Raw genomic sequence first — 18266 nt, 5'->3', positions numbered from 1 at the left:
ATAATTACCAGAAACAATCATTTGCTGTCTCAGATAAGAGTAATTGAAGCAATGCCAATGATTTAAAAATTTATAAATGATGAATGACTATAAAAACATTAAAATGAGTTTTAAAGAACTGCAATGACAGGCATAGATGTTCGTGACGGATTAAATTAAAAAAATATACACCAAAGAGTATGTACAATATAATATACACGTTTAGATAAAAGACTGAACAATAAAAATTTTTAAGAGTGGTGGACACAGGGTGGTGGGATTACACATGACTTTTATATCTTTATTTCCATGTTTTAGATTTTTTAAAATGAAAATGTGCTATTTCTATAACAGCAACAATAGCTCACACTGTGTGTCGGTCCCCCTCTAGGGGATTAACTCACTCATTTCTTACGAGAACATCAATTTCTCCAGGCAGAGATGGAGAAACTGAAGCAAAGAGCCATCCAATCGCTGTTCTGGGTCTTGGAGCTGGGAGCTGGGCTGGCCAGAAAATACCAGGAAGGATATTTTAAAATGAATACTGTGGAGAATGCGCAAAGCTGAGCTTAGACTCCATCAGCTTCTCACAGCAAGTCTTCCAGATCCAGCAGAAGGAACCTTTCGCTCAGAGCGGCTTTGTCCTGCTGCAGCCACAGGGACCGTTCCTTGTATAACATTTCCACACACTTTGAAATGTCACTTAAAAGGGGTACACGTCTTATCTGATTGTGACAAGCTTGGAGAACCTACAAATAAACATCACACAGGGTCTGCCGGCGTGCGCCACGCTCAGAATTCCTGCCCTTCCCCACCGTCTTTATGCCGTCCCCTCTGCCCCCATGCAGCTCAACTCCCCGACCACGGGGTCAGGGTTGGGTGTAACCCAGCTTCCTCATCGCACACTTGGGAACCCCCCTCCTGCCCCCTTCGGTGCTCCCCGAGCTGTAAAGATCTGTGCCGTCCACGACAGGGTCAGGAGGGGCGGCAGGGATGCAAACGTGGGATGTCCACGTTTAGTTCACGTGCCTGTGCTCACCTGTCCCATTTCTACCGTGCAACTGTTGAGAGCAGCTCTTCGCCACCTGCACACTGTGGGCGGAGGCCGTTTCCTTCTCTTTTTCCAGGAATTGGCTCCCTGGCACCTCACACTCCCCCCACCCCGCTGCAGGATCCGCGTTTTCTCGCTTGGGCCGTTTTCATCAGCATGGAAATATACTCTAGAAATCCTGCTACGAAAACCCACAGGCAAACAGGCTCACAAAGCATCCTGACCCGGCGCTCCCGCCCAGATACCGGCCCCTGGCTCTGCCGGTGCTTGGGCAGAACCTCCCTGGCGCCCCCCAACGCGTTCCCGTGCGTCCTTCCGGGTCCCGCAGACGCGCGATGTTTGGTCCCTCCAGGCTCTCCGAGCCCCTCTTACTAACATCCCCCACAGCAACCACACCTGCCCCTCCTGTCCTCAGCGCTGGCCTCCGGCAGCGGGGGGCCCGAGCTGCACGGCCCTCCCGCCTCAAACACCGACCCGCCCCCCCAGCCTCCCCGCCCACAGGGCCCTCCTCTCACGCTCCTGCGCCGGCACCTCCTCCCGGAGCATCTTCGCGTGGGGAGGGTCGCCCAGGCTCAGACGCGGTCCCGCCCAGTCCCGTGTCTTCGGTTACCATCTACGTCCTGAAGCTCCAAGTGCACGTCCTCGCCCTGGGCGCTCACTGCACCCGCATGGCCACCTGCCCGCACCTGTGTCCACTCGGCCGTCCAAATGCGGCTGTGCAAACGGATCACCTACGTCCCTCTGTGCCCCAGCCCACTCCTCGCCCGCCCCCCCTCACAGACGCCCAACGGTGGAGCCGAAATCCACGGGGTCTGCTCGTTCCCGTGGCCCCTCAGCCCACACCTAACCCTCCATGTGGCTTTGCAGTCTGCCTGCCTCTGCCCACGTCTACACGGCGTGCTCCTGCAGCCCTGCCAGCTCCGTCCGGTCCTGCCACGGCACGCTTCTCACCGGGCTCCCGATTACAAGCCAAACTTCAGTTTAAAAATGGAAATCAGATAATCTGACTTTTCAGTTTAAACGCTCCGCAAGTGGCAATTTTCGGTAGAATAAAGGCCGGCCGGCTAACAGTGACCACAAGGCGCCACGACCCGCGTGAGCTGCCTGCCGCCCAGCTGCCACCCTCTGCGCTCCTGGGCACACCCACCCCTCCTGCCAAGCCTCGCCCCTACTTCTGTCTGCAGCACTTGCCCCATCGGCCTCCCCATCGCTTCCTCTCAGAGTCCAGACTGAGGTCGGATGTCACCTCCTCAGGGAGGCCCTCCTCCCCCTACCCTCACCCACCTTTCTTCTCTTCCCAGCACCTGCTGGCTGGGGTTATTTATGAGGGGGGCCCGTCCCTCCTTTCCTGGAGTGTCGGCGCAGCGAGGACCGAGGCCTGCCTGTCCTGCCAAGTGTCCCCACCCAGTGCCTGGCCCACCGCCTGCCTTCCAGGGGACCTTCAGTGAACACGTGACCCATGACCAAAAGCTCAGTGGTGTCCTGAGATGTTCCAGGCACACATCCCAGGCCTGTTACTGGATGCAGATGACGACCCTGCTGCCCCAAGACCCAAGGTTCACCTGCATTTTCCCCTGTGGCTATTCAGACTTAAGGGGTCACACTGACTGGCTTTAGTCCTTGAAGCTCAGGGGAGTGTGAGTGTCTGTGTGAGGTCTGGGGCCCTACAAGTCTCCCTAAGCTGCCGTTTCCTCAGCCACAGAATGGGGTGATTTTTGTAAGGATTAAATGAGGTAATCCAGGTGAAAACGAAGACCAGGGTTCGGTTCCTAGTTAAAACTAGGAGATAAAAGTTAGTTGCTGGTTTTGGGGTTTTTTTTTTTAATTTAAAAAAATTTTTTTTAAATTTTTGGCTGCCTTGGGTCTTTGTTGCTGCACGCGGGCTTTCTCTAGTTGCGGCGAGCGGGGGCTACTCTTTGTTGCGGTGCCAGGCTTCTCATTGCAGTGACTTCTCTTGTTACGGAGCACGGGCTCTAGACACGTGGGCTTCAGGAGTTGTGGCACGTGGGCTGAGCAGTGGTGGCTCTCGGGCTCTAGAGTACAGGCTCAGTAGTTGTGGCTCACGGGCTCTAGAGTGCAGGCTCAGTAGTCGTGGCTCACGGGCTCTAGAGTGCAGGCTCAGTAGTTGTGGCTCACGGGCTCTAGAGCGCAGGCTCAGTAGTTGTGGCACGCGGGCTCAGAAGTTGTGGCTCTCGGGCTCTAGAGTGCAGGCTCAGTAGTTGTGGCACACGGGCTCTAGAGTGCAGGCTCAGTAGTTGTGGCACACGGGCTCAGAAGTTGTGGCTCTCGGGCTCTAGAGTGCAGGCTCAGTAGTTGTGGTGCACGGGCTTAGTTGCTCTGCGGCATGTGGGATCTTCCTAGACCAGGGCTCGAACCCGTGTCCCCTGCATTGGCAGGCGGATCCTTAACCACTGCACCACCAGGCAAGCCCCTTAGTTACTGTTCTTAAACTGAAATTTCCTCGTTATCATTCTAAAACTTGCTGCGCAAGGCAGTGAAATTTAGACAGTTTCCAACTAGTAGGTTGTTAAACTTTTAGGGAAGGTTTCCTCAAGGTTTTTAAATCTACAGAAAACTTCCTACCCTCCGGTACCCACCTCCACCCGCATACTGCACGCTGACATAGCAACAGCAATGTGGTTTAGGGACAACAGAGATATTCCTAAGTCTAACTTAGTGCTGCAGTGAGGAAAACATAAACACTTCTTCCTTTCAGTCATAATAGGAGCCTAAGAATTTATGTGAAATTCTCTTCCATTTCATGTAATTGTTCTTAGGGATAAGAATACACCAAAACCAGGCTTTAAAAAAGTTATCACCCATACTTCATGGGGACGATGGGCCAGTTTCCTAACGCACTTCCCAGGAGGCTTAGGAGGCTGACGCTTAAGGGCTCCTTATTCCGGCTCTGCCCAGACCCCTCCTCGCCTCAGCACAAAGATCTGAAGCCAGACCCGCAGCTGGTGGGCCGTCCAAGCCAGTGCAGGGTCCTCGGGTGCAAAAAGGGACACTGGGAACACCCGCCACCTCTGTGGAGCCCTGGGCATGGACCACGCGTGGCAGGTAGAACTGGGGGTGCTTTTCCCACATTAAGTAGTTCGTGCAGAGACCCCAAAGGCAGGAGAGGACTGCACTGCAGGGGCTTCTACGTGGCAGAGTTCAATTTAATGAAATAAAGTTAAAGACCATGGCATGCATGTTTTGGACCTCCAGAGTCAGATCCTGGAGTGCTTTCCAAGGCAGAGAAATAGTTCCTCTTATTCTATGAAAGTTAGTGTGTCTTATATACCTTGCAGCTAATCTTTTAAGTTCACTGGTATCCTTATAACACTTTAAATATCTCTGTTATATCACTTATAACATCACTTACTTTATATTCTTTTTTAAAAAATGTGTCCATCTGGGCTGTTGGATTGGGAACTCCTTGATAGCAGGGCCCATCCCCATCATATCTGCACCACGCTGTCTGGCACAGAGCAAGGCCTTAATAAACGTGGCTGGATCGAGCTGGTAGACTAGTACGTAAAACTGACGTGATTTAATGTCTGTAGTACAGAAGCAATCCACACTGAAGTACCCATTTCTAGCAACCTTGAAAGCAAATAAAGCATTTAATTTTAAGCAGCTCTAGTTGACCTTGGTTTCGAAAGACAAATCTGACCATCATTAACAAACGGGTTTTGTTTTTTTTTTAATGGAAGTTTAACTTTTCTCCTCTGTATTCTAAAATGCTTCAAGAAGTTTGCTCCACAGCCAGCCCATGACTGATACTCACTGCTCACTTATTAAATGCTAAAAATCTTTTTGCCATTCTTTTCCTGTTCATTTAGCACTTTGAGATACACGTGACATAGCGAATAGGATATGGGCCCTGGAGTAAGACGGACTGGGTCCAAATCCTGGAGTGACTTTGGACAGGTCCCTTTCACCTCCCCAGGCTCAGTTTACCCATGTGTAAAAGGGGACCCTGATAACACCTCACAGGTTCACGGTGAGGTTTAAGTGACCATGTCTGCACGTGTGTGTACATATAAGTGCCATGTAGTATCACTTATTGTTAATACAGAAGGTTTGCTCTTATTAGCAGGACAAAGTCCCCGAAGGAGCTCACAGACGCTTGCAAAGACAATGCAGGGGACCTTTTTATTAAAAGTAAAGGCACATAGTTTTAGTTGGCAGTAACAGTTACTTGTAAATTTTTCTTTTTTTTTTTTTACCAGTTCTTACAAGGGCTATAAATAATGGTTCACATCTTGCTTTCTTCTACTTTAAAAAACAAAGAAATTTAGTGCTATTAAAGAGTAAAAAAAAATTTAGTAAAAAGATGAAGATTAAGGTACTGGAGACCTCGAGGATTTCAATTTTCTCTCTGTGTTCCAACTACTATTTTTAAATGCAAGCAATTACAAGGCTACTCACCAATTTATGGCTTTAGGGACACAGAACACTGGTGTTTAAGCCACTTCCCACTTAAGTGATTGATAGTGATAAAAATGCAACAGTGATGTAAACTATATACTTTGAAAGCAAGTTTTCTAATTCCCTATAGGCTGAGTCTCGTCAAAAATGAATTGTTAGAACAATAGAGATAGTCTACTCTCTGCCCACCCCTCTTTAATGCAACATTGATTCTGGAAATTTTTTGACCTAGTGATTACAAGTTCATGGTACACTTAGCAGAAATAGCAGCATCCTAACAAAAAAGGAAAAGTTCTAGAATCTAATAGAAATGAGAACATTTAAAAATACTCAACTGCTTAATATCCCTGTGAATGATCTCCTAAGTCTTTGAGAGTTTAACTTTGGTTGACAGGTCTAGTATTTCTAGTATTTTAATATGCCCACATTCTTCGTCCACCAGAGAAACCAGAAATAAGTTGGACACTTAGTATTCTAAATAAATTCACGTAGCTGAAATGTTTTAAATGAAAAGGAACAAATGTTGACATCAGACATTGTCGACGTACACGCACACCCAAGTGTCAGAGCCACTCGATTTATCTGTCCTGGAGGACAAATGAGGTTTGACTCACAACGTTGGAAAACCACGTTCACAAGAAGCAATGGGCCCCTGCCCACTCGGCTCTCCACGCCCCCACCCCACATCCCTGGGTACCTTCAATGAACACCTCGGCCGATGTGGTGTCAGAGCCACCGGGGTTCGCGGCCAGGCAGGTGTAGCGCCCTGTGTCGTCCTCAAAGGCCTCGGCTATGACCAGCGTGTGCAGGTCGCCCCCGTCCCAGCGGATCTGGATGTCGGGACTGTCGTGCAGCTCGATCCCCTCACAGAACCATCTGCTGGCCAAACGGAAGTCCCAGGACAGGAGGGAGAGAAAGGAAAAGGGGACGTTTAAAATAATAAAGCAGAAGTGAAAGGCGAGATGCTATGTAACGAGATGCCTGTCTGATAAAAAAAAAAAAAGACCTGTGTCCGTGTTACTGACCTTACTAAATGCTATTACATTTGAGACCATGAAATGCATAGCTAGACAATTCCCATGGGTTTTCTTGGAAATAAGGGACATCATCACACTGGGAAAGACCATTTCAGTTACAAAATGAAAGGAACACAAGTTCCAAGTGTCTTACAAAAATGTTTTATCACCAGTGCCTCTCACGTCTATTACAATTTTATCTATTGTTCTTATCTAAAGAAAAATATGAACGTAATATAAATATTGTGCTCAAAATAATGTACAGTATCAAGGGAGACGTTGTCATGTTACAGACCCTGGGCAGCAATGTTCCTGTTGACATGGTCAGCTGGGCAGGAACAGAGTTAACGCCTTCCACATTTCCGATATTTAGAGAACCTTCCAGCAGCGTGCCCCGCCCCCATGATGCGGGCAGGGGCAGCAGTGCTCTGTAATTCATTCTTGCTGGTCTCACCCCTTCCCATCGACCAGGCCCTTGGTATGGGAGGTGGCAGGTGGCCAGACTGTTTCTATGCGGGTTCCCCCTCACACCCTTTCCTTTATTCCCTGAGCACCTCCAACTCTCAACAGGATTTTTACAAAAAAATACGAAGCTGCCCTAACCCTCCTCCCCACAAATGTGATTTAGTTTTAAAGAAATACGAAGGAACGTGCCACTGACAACTAAAAGGACTGAAGTCTCTGGGACAGAATTGTCCATTTAGCTCTTTATCAGCACTGAGAGATTTTCCCTGAGTCTGATCCTCTATAAAATTCTTTGGACTTGGCATCCTTTTTATGTCAGTGAAAACTAACCTTTCCTGCATTGAGATAGCATAATATAGGCTTCTGTCTATATTCAGTCTGAAAGTTAAGTTAATAAAACAAGCCAGTTTGCTAATACTTAGCATATTAACTCCAGAAACTATTATTAAAAAAAATAAGTACGGGATATTTGGAAACGAACAGACATGACTTCGGGAATTAAAAACCATATAAAGGGCTTCTCTGGTGGCGCAGTGGTTGAGAGTCCGCCTGCCGATGCAGGGGACGCGGGTTCGTGCCCCGGTCCGGGAAGATCCCACGTGCCGCGGAGCGGCTGGGCCCGTGAGCCATGGCCGCTGAGCCTGCGCGTCCGGAGCCTGTGCTCCGCAACGGGAGAGGCCACAGCGGTGAGAGGCCCGCGTACCACAAGAACAAAAACAAAAAAAAACATATAAAAGAACCAGCCAACTGAGCATCTATGCAATGCAAGGTATATCGCTTTTGAGGCAGTTAAGAAGGGCAGTATTTCATGATTCTGAGTAGTCTGTGATTTCCTTTGTTTTCGTAAAGTCTTGGAGAACATTCTGGCCGAGAACCATTTTCTAGTCCCTCCTTCTCTGCTCTTTCCACAATCACAGGCCAGATCCTCACCCCCCCCCCCGCCCCCCCCCCCCCCCCCCCCCCTTACCCCACACCCAGCCCCACCCCCCCCCCCCCCCCCCCCCCCCCCCCGGAGAACTGTCTATGGCTCCAGGGTTACTTGACCTGAAGTCTTTTAATTGATCTCTTCATCCCTGGCAAGCTATGGAGTCTTTATCCTGTGGCAGGTGAAAGCACTCGACACTCTTCCCTACATGAACCATTCCCTAAACTTTAGATCTTTATTGTCTGCTTTCCTATAACTTGACCCAGGTTTTCTTTTCTATCATGTTCCTATCCGAATCCTGTTTCTGTCAGATATCTGCGTGGAGTTCTCGTTTCCTATGCAGCCCTCATGTATGACCTGCTTCCTCTCTGCTCCCTGCAATTCTCCCCTCACCCTCTGTGCCCATCCCACCCTGGAGCTGCTCTCCTCACAAGCAAGCGAAAGGTGCCTTCAACAGACTCAGCTCTACTGAGCACACGCTTGCCGGGCATCTTCCACGTGGACGGCACCACGTCAGGTACTAGAGGCCTGGAAGAGTCGAGCCTGGTGGACTCTGGAACCGGCCAGAGTCTAGGTGTCTGTACGTTACCTAGGGTGAGTTACGCTGCCATAAAAAGATAAGAACCAACTGTCAGAGGGAAAATGAGCAAGAAAAAACGCAATTAAGGTTTAAAAGAGAGGACGATTGATTGCCTTGGTTAGATAAGCTCCTTGGGACACCCCTGCCGGCCACCCCAGGGCTGTGACACCCTGGCCTCAGGCTGTGCACACAGCCTGCAGGCCACCACCTGCTTTCCTGAGGCCCGTGAGCCAAGCAATGGTTTCCATGTTTTTAAAGGTGAGGAAAAAAATCAGAAGAGTATTTTGTGACACATGGAAATTATATAAAGGTCAGATTTCAGAGTCTATAAACAAAGTCTTGGGGGATCACAACCGTGCCCTTGAGCTAACACAGTGTCTGTGGCCACCTTCGTGCTGCAGCGACAGCTGGGTTGTTGGGCCAGACTGCATGGCCCACAAATCCTGCAACAGTTATTATCTGGATTTTACAGGAAAAGTGTGGTCCTTGGACCAGTGGCATCAGCACCATTTAGGAGCTTGTTAGAAATGCAGAATCTCTGGAGGTCTCGCAGAAAACTACAAATAGAACTACCACACGATCCAGCAATCCCACTCCTGGGCATATACCCTGAGAAAACTATAATTCAAAAAGATGCATGCACTCCAATGTTCTCTGCAACATTGCTTACAGTAGCCAGGACGTGAAGACAACCTAAATGTCCATCAACAGAGGAATGGATAAAGAAGATGTGGCACACATATACAATGGAATATTACTCAGCCATAAAAAAGAATGAAATAATGCCATGTGCAGTAACATGGAAGGACCTGGAGATGATCACAGTAACTGAAGTAAGTCAGGCAGAGAAAGACAAATATCCTATGATATCATTTATATGTAGAATCTAAAATATGACACAAATGAATCTGTCTATGAAACAGAAACAGACTCACAGACATAGAGAACAGACTGGCGGTTGCCAAGGGGGAGAGGGTAGCAGAGGGATGGATTGGGAGTTTGGGGTTAGCAGATATAAGCTTTTATATACAGAATGGATAAACAACAAGGTCCTACTGTAGAGCACAGGGAACTGTATTCATTATCCTGTGATAAACCATCATGGAAAAGAATATGAAAAAGAATGCAGATGTATATATATATATATATGTATAACTGAATCACTTTGCTGTACAGCAGAAATTAACACAACATTGTAAATCAACTGTACTTCAATAAAAACATTAAAAATTTAAAAAAATAAAAGAAACGCAGAATCTCGACCACCATCCCAAGCCCACTGAGTCGGTTCAGACCCCAGTGATTCACATTCACGTGAAGGGGAAGAAGTTCCGGTCTGTCATGCGTGGACCAGGCCAGCCTGCATCACGGGGCCTGCATCGTCACTTCTTGAGCAGAGAAGCCGTATTGTATGTGTTCTGTATCTGCAAAAATATGTTCTGTTTGTTTCTCTCTCCTCTACACTCAAAAAATTGTAGACTTATTCACTTGACAATTGATAACTATGTCACTTCCTATCCTCCATGGTGTTTCTTTATATCACTATTTGAGGCCTAATGCATTTAGGCCTTACTTCCTCATCCAGGAAATGGACTCTCTTTCACTGATCCATAGTGTACTGCACCTAGTTGGTGCTTTAAAAATACTTACTACCTGCCACTTGTTACTTTAGAATATGCTGCCCAAGAAAACAACAAATGGTGAAGGCTCTGTGGCCTAACAGATTTGGAAGATGCTACCTATTATATACATGTATATGTATATATCGCTCCTTCATGTAATTAAGATTTTCTTATTAAAGGCCCTGAGAAGTCCTGCAGAAAACAAATTAGTTTAATGTTGTTTAAGCCAGCATTCATTCATCTTACTTGGCCATGCGACTCTTTCTCATTTTGCATCTCCTAACATCCCGTGTGTATGTTGCACGATGCTTTTCTGGCACATTCATCCCATACAGCCTGCGTTTTTTAAAAACTGAATTAAGACCAATTATAACCTGGGACTTCCCTGGTGGTCCAGTGGTTAGGACGCGATGCTTTCACTGCCATGCCCCAGGTTCGACCCCCTGATCGGGGACCTAAGATCCCGCAAGCCACATGGTACAGACCAAAAAAAAGGACCGATTATAATCTGAGCAATGATGATAAGTGTAAGCCTGAAGAACATGATCGGTAAGCACAATAAAGTACTTGAACACTGAACACTGGCAAAAAGGTTCAGGTACAAATGCACTCTGGCCACAGCCTAACACACCTATCTGGTCTTGGGGATGGTGCCTCGTGACACCAACATGGCACGTGGTGACGTGGGTGGTCCTTACAAACCCCAGGGATGACCTGGCTTTTGCTTTTTAAACACTCATGCTTTTTGTTCTCTAGCTCCACAGATGACATTTTTAAAGCATCTTAGGTTGTAGCACGTAGAAGAAATAGCGCAGACAAAAGACTAAATTTGTCGATCAGGCAGCAAGCCATGGAGGAAATTATTTGATGAAAGGTTAAGTCATGAGCAGCTTTGCTTCTTTGAAGGGTCCGAGGATATCGCGGTGTTTCTGAGGCTATGCACCCACCGTCGGGTCCCTGACCTTGTCATGACCCCCACTGAGTCCTTCACCTTCTACGGAATGAGCTCTGCCCCTGCCGTTCTCTCCCACGAGGACAGAGGCTTCGGCGGGGCCCGACCTCATGGCCGTGCTCACACAGTTCCCCAGGGCTGTGAGCTCCAGCCCCGCATCCACACACGGCTCCTACTTGGCACGTCTTTAACCGTCTGTGTTTCTGACGCTTTGACGTGCTGGCCTGGCTGACCTCAGAGACGTGGCCCCTCCCAGGGCTGCGGGTTCCTGGAGACGGTAAGTGACACCTTCAGGCTCCTTTCCAGTAAGACTCACCAACCCAGAGCCCATCCCCCACCCCCCACAGACCCTCCCACTCGGGCCACCGTGCACCTGCTCTAACGCCCACAGCCAGGCGGTGACAACCAGGACAGCCCCGAGTCCAGAGCCGATGGCCCCATTCAGAGCAGCCCCGAGGCCTCCCCCTGCCCCACCCACCAACCCTTCCTGCAGGGACACAGTGAAGGCCCCCCCTCCCCTTCCGCTCTGCCTCCCGACCCACCCTGGGGACCCCCTGTCCTCCCCCACCCCATGGCGCAGGGAGCTCCCTGCTCTGGGGCCTGTGAGTAATACAACCGTTTCAGAGGCATCTCCTCCTGACCTGTCAGCCTCACCACACCTGAATGACGACACCACCTGCTTTTTCATACACTGAACTCATCAGAGAAGAATGAGCTTACAGATGAAGACAGGCTGGAACAGATAAATCGTTAAAATACCACCTATGGGGCTTCCCTGGGGGCGCAGCGGTTGAGAGTCCGCCTGCCGATGCAGGGGACGCGGGTTCATGCCCCAGTCCGGGAGGATCCCACATGCTGCGGAGCGGCTGGGCCCGTAAGCCATGGCCGCTGAGCCTGCGCGTCCGGAGCCTGTGCTCCGCAGAGGGAGGGGCCACCAAAGTCGTATCTGGTCATTTCTGCCTGAAGATGTCCACAGAGGGAAGTTGATCTGCTCTCACCTACTCAAACTGAAGTGCAGCTACAAGGCATAGCATGAAACTCAAAATCATCAACTCCACGCATATATCAGAGGAGGAAACCGGTCTTCTCCACTCTTCTGTAGCCGATCAAAGACACATCACCTTCTTATGTGACCTAAGAAATCCTGAAGGTTTGAAGTCTGGACACCACGAGGTAGCGGATGAGCTAAAGTCACTTTATTTCATTAGATTTCTTAACATTTCCATCAGCTTCCGGGCAAAGAACTCGAAACACTTACTATTCTTTAAAGAAGAGGTAAACGTCAGGGCTGTTGATTCAGTTTTGACCTGCAATTTATTCCCAATTAAATTCTTATTGCTAGCGTGGCTTCAGACAGGCTACGACGTAAACACACAAAATCAACGCAGCCCGGGTGTGGGGAAGGCACGGCACGGGTGTGACCCTCCGCCGCCCCCCATCCCGAGGCAGACGTCATTAACAGACCAGAACGTCTTCAGCTAGTGGAACCGAGTGCCTCGGAGTGGCAGGCGACACAGCAACTGAAGCACAAGTCTATAATGGAACACACTGCCGTCCTCACCTTGGTCTCCTAGAAAACACATTTCACTTCCCTGCAGATCCTGAAAGCTGCTTCTATTTATTACAAGGTGAGAGTGGAAAGAGACCTTGGTTGAGATGCAGCCGTGTGGAAACATGTCCTGTGCCAAGACAGAGCCTACTCGGGTAGAATTCTGCTGAAGGGCACCTGGACATTTTTTCATCCCATTTCTAATACCTGGAAGCCATTTATTTAGTGGACAGGACACCGGACAGCATATTAGAAAATCAAATCCAGCTATCTGTATACCCATTCTGTACCTCTGATAAATTTCAGCTTCCTGTCATACTTCTAATCTGTTACTGTAAAATGGTAAACACGTATAATACAATCTCACAGTTAGGGTGAGGTGATACAATGTTTGGGAACAGTGATAGTTCTGAAGGGCTTATTTGATTCACACGAAGGGAAAGAGAATGAATTCTTATTAAATGCCTATTATACGCTATGTGCTTTGCAAATATGGCCTCGTTTTACCTTCCAACAACCTTGTAAAGTAGTTGTCACTGTACTGAAGATACAGGCAGCTCCCATTTACCTACAGAATGTGGACGGTTAAATCCAGACAATCTGCACATTTCCTTTTCCTCAATACTTGTAGTTTCACCTTTCATGGAGCTTTTTACTATGGATAGAAACAAGCTGTAACAAAGTTTCCTGGTTCTTCCTCTAATCTCTGTGGAGCCACTAAGCTGCTATGTAATTGCCACTGGACAGCAGCTGAGAAGCAAACATTGCCCATCCGTGTGCCTGGTAAATCCCCAGTGAAAAGAATTAAGAGATGCTCGCGTCACAGCAACCCAGTTGACACTGGTTGTCAGATTTTGAGGCCACTAAATGGGGTATGAAAATAACCCTGCATTAGTTAGAAATAAAATGTAAACGGGTTAGGAGATGCAGTCTCATTCATTCATCCATTCACTCATCAAGCAATCATTTATTCATCCATCAAGGGGCTGACTGCACTTAAATTCCAACCCAGGGACTGACCAGGGTACAGATGGAAGATAAACCGGGTTTTTCATCTCATGAGACTAGTAGTAGGGAAAACGGAGAAGAAATCCGAATTATAGACATCAGCTCATCTAATGAAATTGGGTTTTCCTACCACATGGAAGCAGGTACTGCTTCAAAAATCTTTCAAGATTGGTTATAGCCTCCAGCTTACAGATTCAGCTTGCTATGCATAGAATACTTAGGTTGAAATCAGTTTATTAGAGACAGGATAATGTTGATGGACTTGCTGAGTCTTGAATTTTTCCTTTTTATTCATAAAGGCTTATAACACGTACGAAAGAAAAGGACTGTAGTATTTAAAGCTCTATAAGATGGCGTATTTCTTTATATTATTCTGTGCTGGATTTTGAAATCAACAACGTTTTAATATACATATACATGTATATTTCTTCTTGTGGCCTGTCTTTTTTTCCTCGGGACTTTTTTCAAACGTTCCAGCCTAAAAATGAGACAGTGCCAGAAATTCAAGGTTCCTATTACGGCACCAAGCAGGATGTGATAGGACTGAAATTCAAGAAGGTGTTTTACACAGAAGAGTTTCCTATTTAATTGTTCACTTTCTACATTTCGAGGTGAGGTTAAATGTAATGGCTGACTTGGTCTGAGTCCGATGTTGGAGGAGAACGCCTGCATCTGACTGCAGTCCTGGGAACTCCTCAGTTGGGGTGGAGAGGGGTCAGGAGAATAAGTAAAATCAGGGGCATCGCAGCTGCTTCTGAGCAAGCGGCTGTCTTTGGAGACCACCAGAGGTTTCCATTTTGGACAGTGTAGGACAATTTTAGCGTTTACAATGTGGCTTTCCTTGTTTCCTGCCCTTCTGACCCCTGGCACCTGACAGGCTGGCTAAGAACTGCATACTGGAGCTGGGATATACGTCTGGGCAAGCTCAGAACACTCCGGTTTTCCAAGACAGGGGAAGAGTGCTGGTTTTTATGACACTAAATTCAACTGCTAAATGAGAGGAACTAACAAATCCACTGGCAAAGCAGAGTTTATACTTCCCAGCATGGGAGATGGATAGTTTATGTTAAAAAACCACATAGAGCACCACTCGGCTTCCAAGCTTACTAGTAATATCTATTCCAGTACTATCACTTAAAAGGAAATATATATTTTAGGACTCACAGTTTCTTTTGCTGTCCTTATTTTTCTGTACCACAACGATGTGTCATGGAAATTTTCTGCACCCTGTATTTTAAACATGTGGATTTTAAAACGAACAAATCTGACTTATAAAACTTACAAAGCTTCATCAGTGGAGCATGGCTAATATTCTCCAACGCTGCTAAGGAAAACGGTAAATCTCCGAAGTCAGTTAATTGAAACAAGGAGGCCTTATGAAATGAAAGCCTTTAAAAACAGTTGAGTTTTCATTCTCCCTTATAAGGCAGTTTCCTTACGCTCATGGGGAAACCGAGTTACATTCAAAGTTTTCTGCTTTGCTTCTCCACTGATTCGTACTTCTCAGAAGAAGTCATCTGCAAAGGGTGTCAGTGGTGATCGCACAAAGGCAAATCCAGCCCACAGCGGCCCCTTCTCCAAAGTGCAAGCAGCCACATGGCTTCATGCAATCGTGTGCTTGGAGAAAAGAAAGAAACCGGCTTCTTTAACGCTAATATAATGGAAATAAAGGGTAGAGAAAACACCAGGGACAGGAGTGGTTCAGCAATGGTCCCGTTTTCCAGGTGCCCTTTCTCCCAAAGGAAGGGCAGCTCTCTGCCCTGAGCTGGAGAATCACCAACATGAAACCGGCAACCTCTGCCCAGCATGAACCCCACTCATGCCTACGCTCACAGGCAGGCCGTGTGCCAGTATCTCACTTCACGCATCCTCAATTAAGCACCAATTAATTTTTATGGAGCAGTTTTCGTCTTGTCACCAAAGATTTCTTAATTCTTTACATGTGTTCCCATGAACCACAAGACACACCATGTTTATCCTGTCGAGTGGATTTATAGGCAGCCCAAAGTAAAGTTATTCCTTGGCTAAATCTACTATGGCTATAATTTCATGACCGCTTAGCTTGAGGGCCAACAGCTAAATCTGTGTGGACAACAGATGTACTTTAACCTTATGGTCCAAAAGAGACCAATAAATAAATTGATGTTTTGAAATTCAAAGCCCAGGAAATGATAAAATAGATTTTGAACTGAAACCAGACTCACGTCTAACAATTCAAATCTCTAATCATCACTTTATCTCCCAAGACAGGAAGATAAAAGATGTGGGGTGGCAGCGGGGGATCAAGCAGCCTAGAAAAAATGAAACTTCAAAAATAATTTGACCTTGTTTTGTTCTGACCATGAGAGGTCGCCTCATGTCTGGACACTGTGAAGAGGCAAATATTTAATCACTGTCCCTAACACACAACTGTAAAAACAGGCAAGCGGAATTTACACCAAGTCCGTGTGCTGCCAGAAGCTATTAAAACCTCAGGCTGCTTCTAATCGGTTCCACACTGAGAGGGTAGTTAGCGGATTAGGGCTGGGAGTCTGCAGTCCGGTTCTGGTTCTGCCTGGTCCGTAGACCAGCCCAGCTGAACGAGACCCAGTCCTTCTCTCTTTGGGGCTGAGCTTCCTTGTTTGTGAGGAATGAACTAGACCCCCATTTCCTCCAATGTGTCCCTAGAAAGCAGTTCTGCAGCCAGTGGGCAGATGCCGTTGAAAAAGGCTTCTGCGGCCTATAGGTTTATGGAACACCAGGGAAACCAAGTTAAACATCTCTTTTTACTATATAACTTTTTAGCACTGTGTGCCAGCGTGCACTGAATTTCCAAGGCAGAAAGATGGCAGGCATCACTCTCAATCCTACTGGACCACAGAACACGTGCCTCGAGAATCAGGCTGAAGATTTAGCGTGATGTGGACACACACTGGGTTGAATCATCACCCAGATCCCATCTAACCCTACGACAGTGACATTTGATACCTGCCTCCCCTTTACGACTGCCTCTTCCAGTGCCCAGGATGGCATGAGTGAGATGCCTCTTTTTCCACCAGCCCCAGAACGGGTTGAGTCCTTCTCTGGGCAGCCACTCCCAGTTGGCTAGACTTGGCACCTGAATCGAGACATATTTGCCATGCTTGATTTCACAGGCTGTGTTTAAACATCATTTTCTTAGGAGTCAATGTGACACGCTGATTGCTAACCTCCCAACTATCCCTGACTATTAACTCGAAGAATTTTCCTTCCCCTTTTTTCTGACAAGCTGCCGTTTTGCCATGGCACGTGAAGTTACTGGGTCTTCCCTGCCTTTGGAAAATGCTCAAGGTGACCATACAATATAATGTCCAAGTCAGGGCATTTCTGAGTGAAATGACAGGAGCACACAGGGACAGTGGCCAGCAAAGCCGTGTAGACTTCACTGCCAGAGCAACGTGAAAGTGTGGCTTTGGCTTTCGTGGCTATTTTCACTCTGTAAATGTGATTCATTCCCACGAGTGGACAAAAGCAGGTCTCACGGAACACGAGGGGAGAAAGGTCCCCAAACCTCCTGTCGCTCATTCACCAATTCCCAGCTTAAAAAGTAGGTTCATCCTCACTGTTCATCTATGCAAGCGCAGAAGTCAGTCAGCCTGACCTGACAAGTCGCTTCAAAGCTACCTGCACGACGAAAACACGCTGGATGTTTCCAAACCTTCCAAGCCTGGGAACCTGGAGGAGACGGCTTCACCAGACAGCAGAGGTGCAATTTCAGCTACTTTGTTGCTGCAGGTACAGCATGGAATCATTAGCTATTGTTGTAGCTCCAGCTGCACTCCAAAGGGGATGAAGTGGGAGGTGGTTTATTAGAAACACAGTCTTCTGTGCTTCTGGAACTTGTCCATTCCATACAATGATTGCCTCGGAATTAGGAAATCCCAAAGGGACTAAAACGAAGGCAGGGACGGGGCAGCGGGCCCTCCTGCTTCCTCGACCCCACGGATGGATGGAAACACACACAGAACAGTTCTGTTCCGACTCCTGCAAAGCCCCAGAGTTAACTGCGTGTGACAAACCACGACACTGAAGACGGCTTTCCCCTCGGCAGGCGAACACCCCTCCTCAAAGCAGGGTCCAGGAGGCCTCACCTCCCACTCTTCCCAGTGTGTGAGCTGGCCCCCGGTTTCTGGCCTTGATGGTGCTGAGGAGCAGAAGACACAGGGGCACCCCTTTCTGGAAAAGCTGCACCTTTTAGGGTTGAAAGGGCTTCCTTCTCTGTCTCCCGTCTCATCCCCAGGGAGCTGCAGCCGCACAGGGAATGAGAGGCAGCCCCGGGCAGGCGGCTCCTCGGCAGAGGCTGGGGGCTCAGGACCTCCCGTACCTTGAACCTCACAAGCCCAGCCTCCCGAGCCTCCGTGAAGCTGACGTGGGCGCTGAGGAACCACAGACACGTGGAAAGCAGAGCGCGCGTGTGTGAAGTTCACGTGCATGCCGGCCTGCTCAGGGACCCTGTGCACACATGGGGCTCCAAGGTAAGTTTTTCCCAGCGGACCCCCAGCAAAGCCACCCCATCCCAACGCCATCCCTTGAGCCCACTCTGTGTGCCTTCCAGCCGCGCGTGCAGACGCCAGCTTTCCAAGGAGACTATTCGATCACAGAAGGGTCAGGGGTGGAAGGAAGCTCACTGCTGGCAGGGGGTCTGCTCCCGTCAGTAGCAACCAGACACAGAGTGCCTTCCG

At 48.1% G+C, this 18266-nt stretch overlaps 1 protein-coding gene across 1 annotated transcript in view; it reads right to left on the bottom strand.

The window, feature by feature from the left end:
• PALLD (palladin, cytoskeletal associated protein) overlaps positions 1–18266 on the bottom strand; it is a 376813-nt gene that overhangs the window by 222684 nt on the left and 135863 nt on the right. The window contains exon 2 of the mRNA XM_029201922.1: positions 6147–6325. Within this exon, the coding sequence (XP_029057755.1) occupies positions 6147–6325 (179 nt within the window). The remainder of the gene's footprint in view (positions 1–6146; positions 6326–18266) is intronic.

Source organism: Monodon monoceros, unplaced genomic scaffold, assembly GCF_005190385.1.
Source record: "Monodon monoceros isolate NGI ecotype Baffin Bay Population unplaced genomic scaffold, NGI_Narwhal_1 Super_Scaffold_5, whole genome shotgun sequence".
NCBI lineage: Eukaryota > Metazoa > Chordata > Mammalia > Artiodactyla > Monodontidae > Monodon > Monodon monoceros.
The sequence above is the reverse complement of the archived record's forward strand: the minus strand, read 5'-3'. Positions and strand labels throughout refer to the sequence as shown.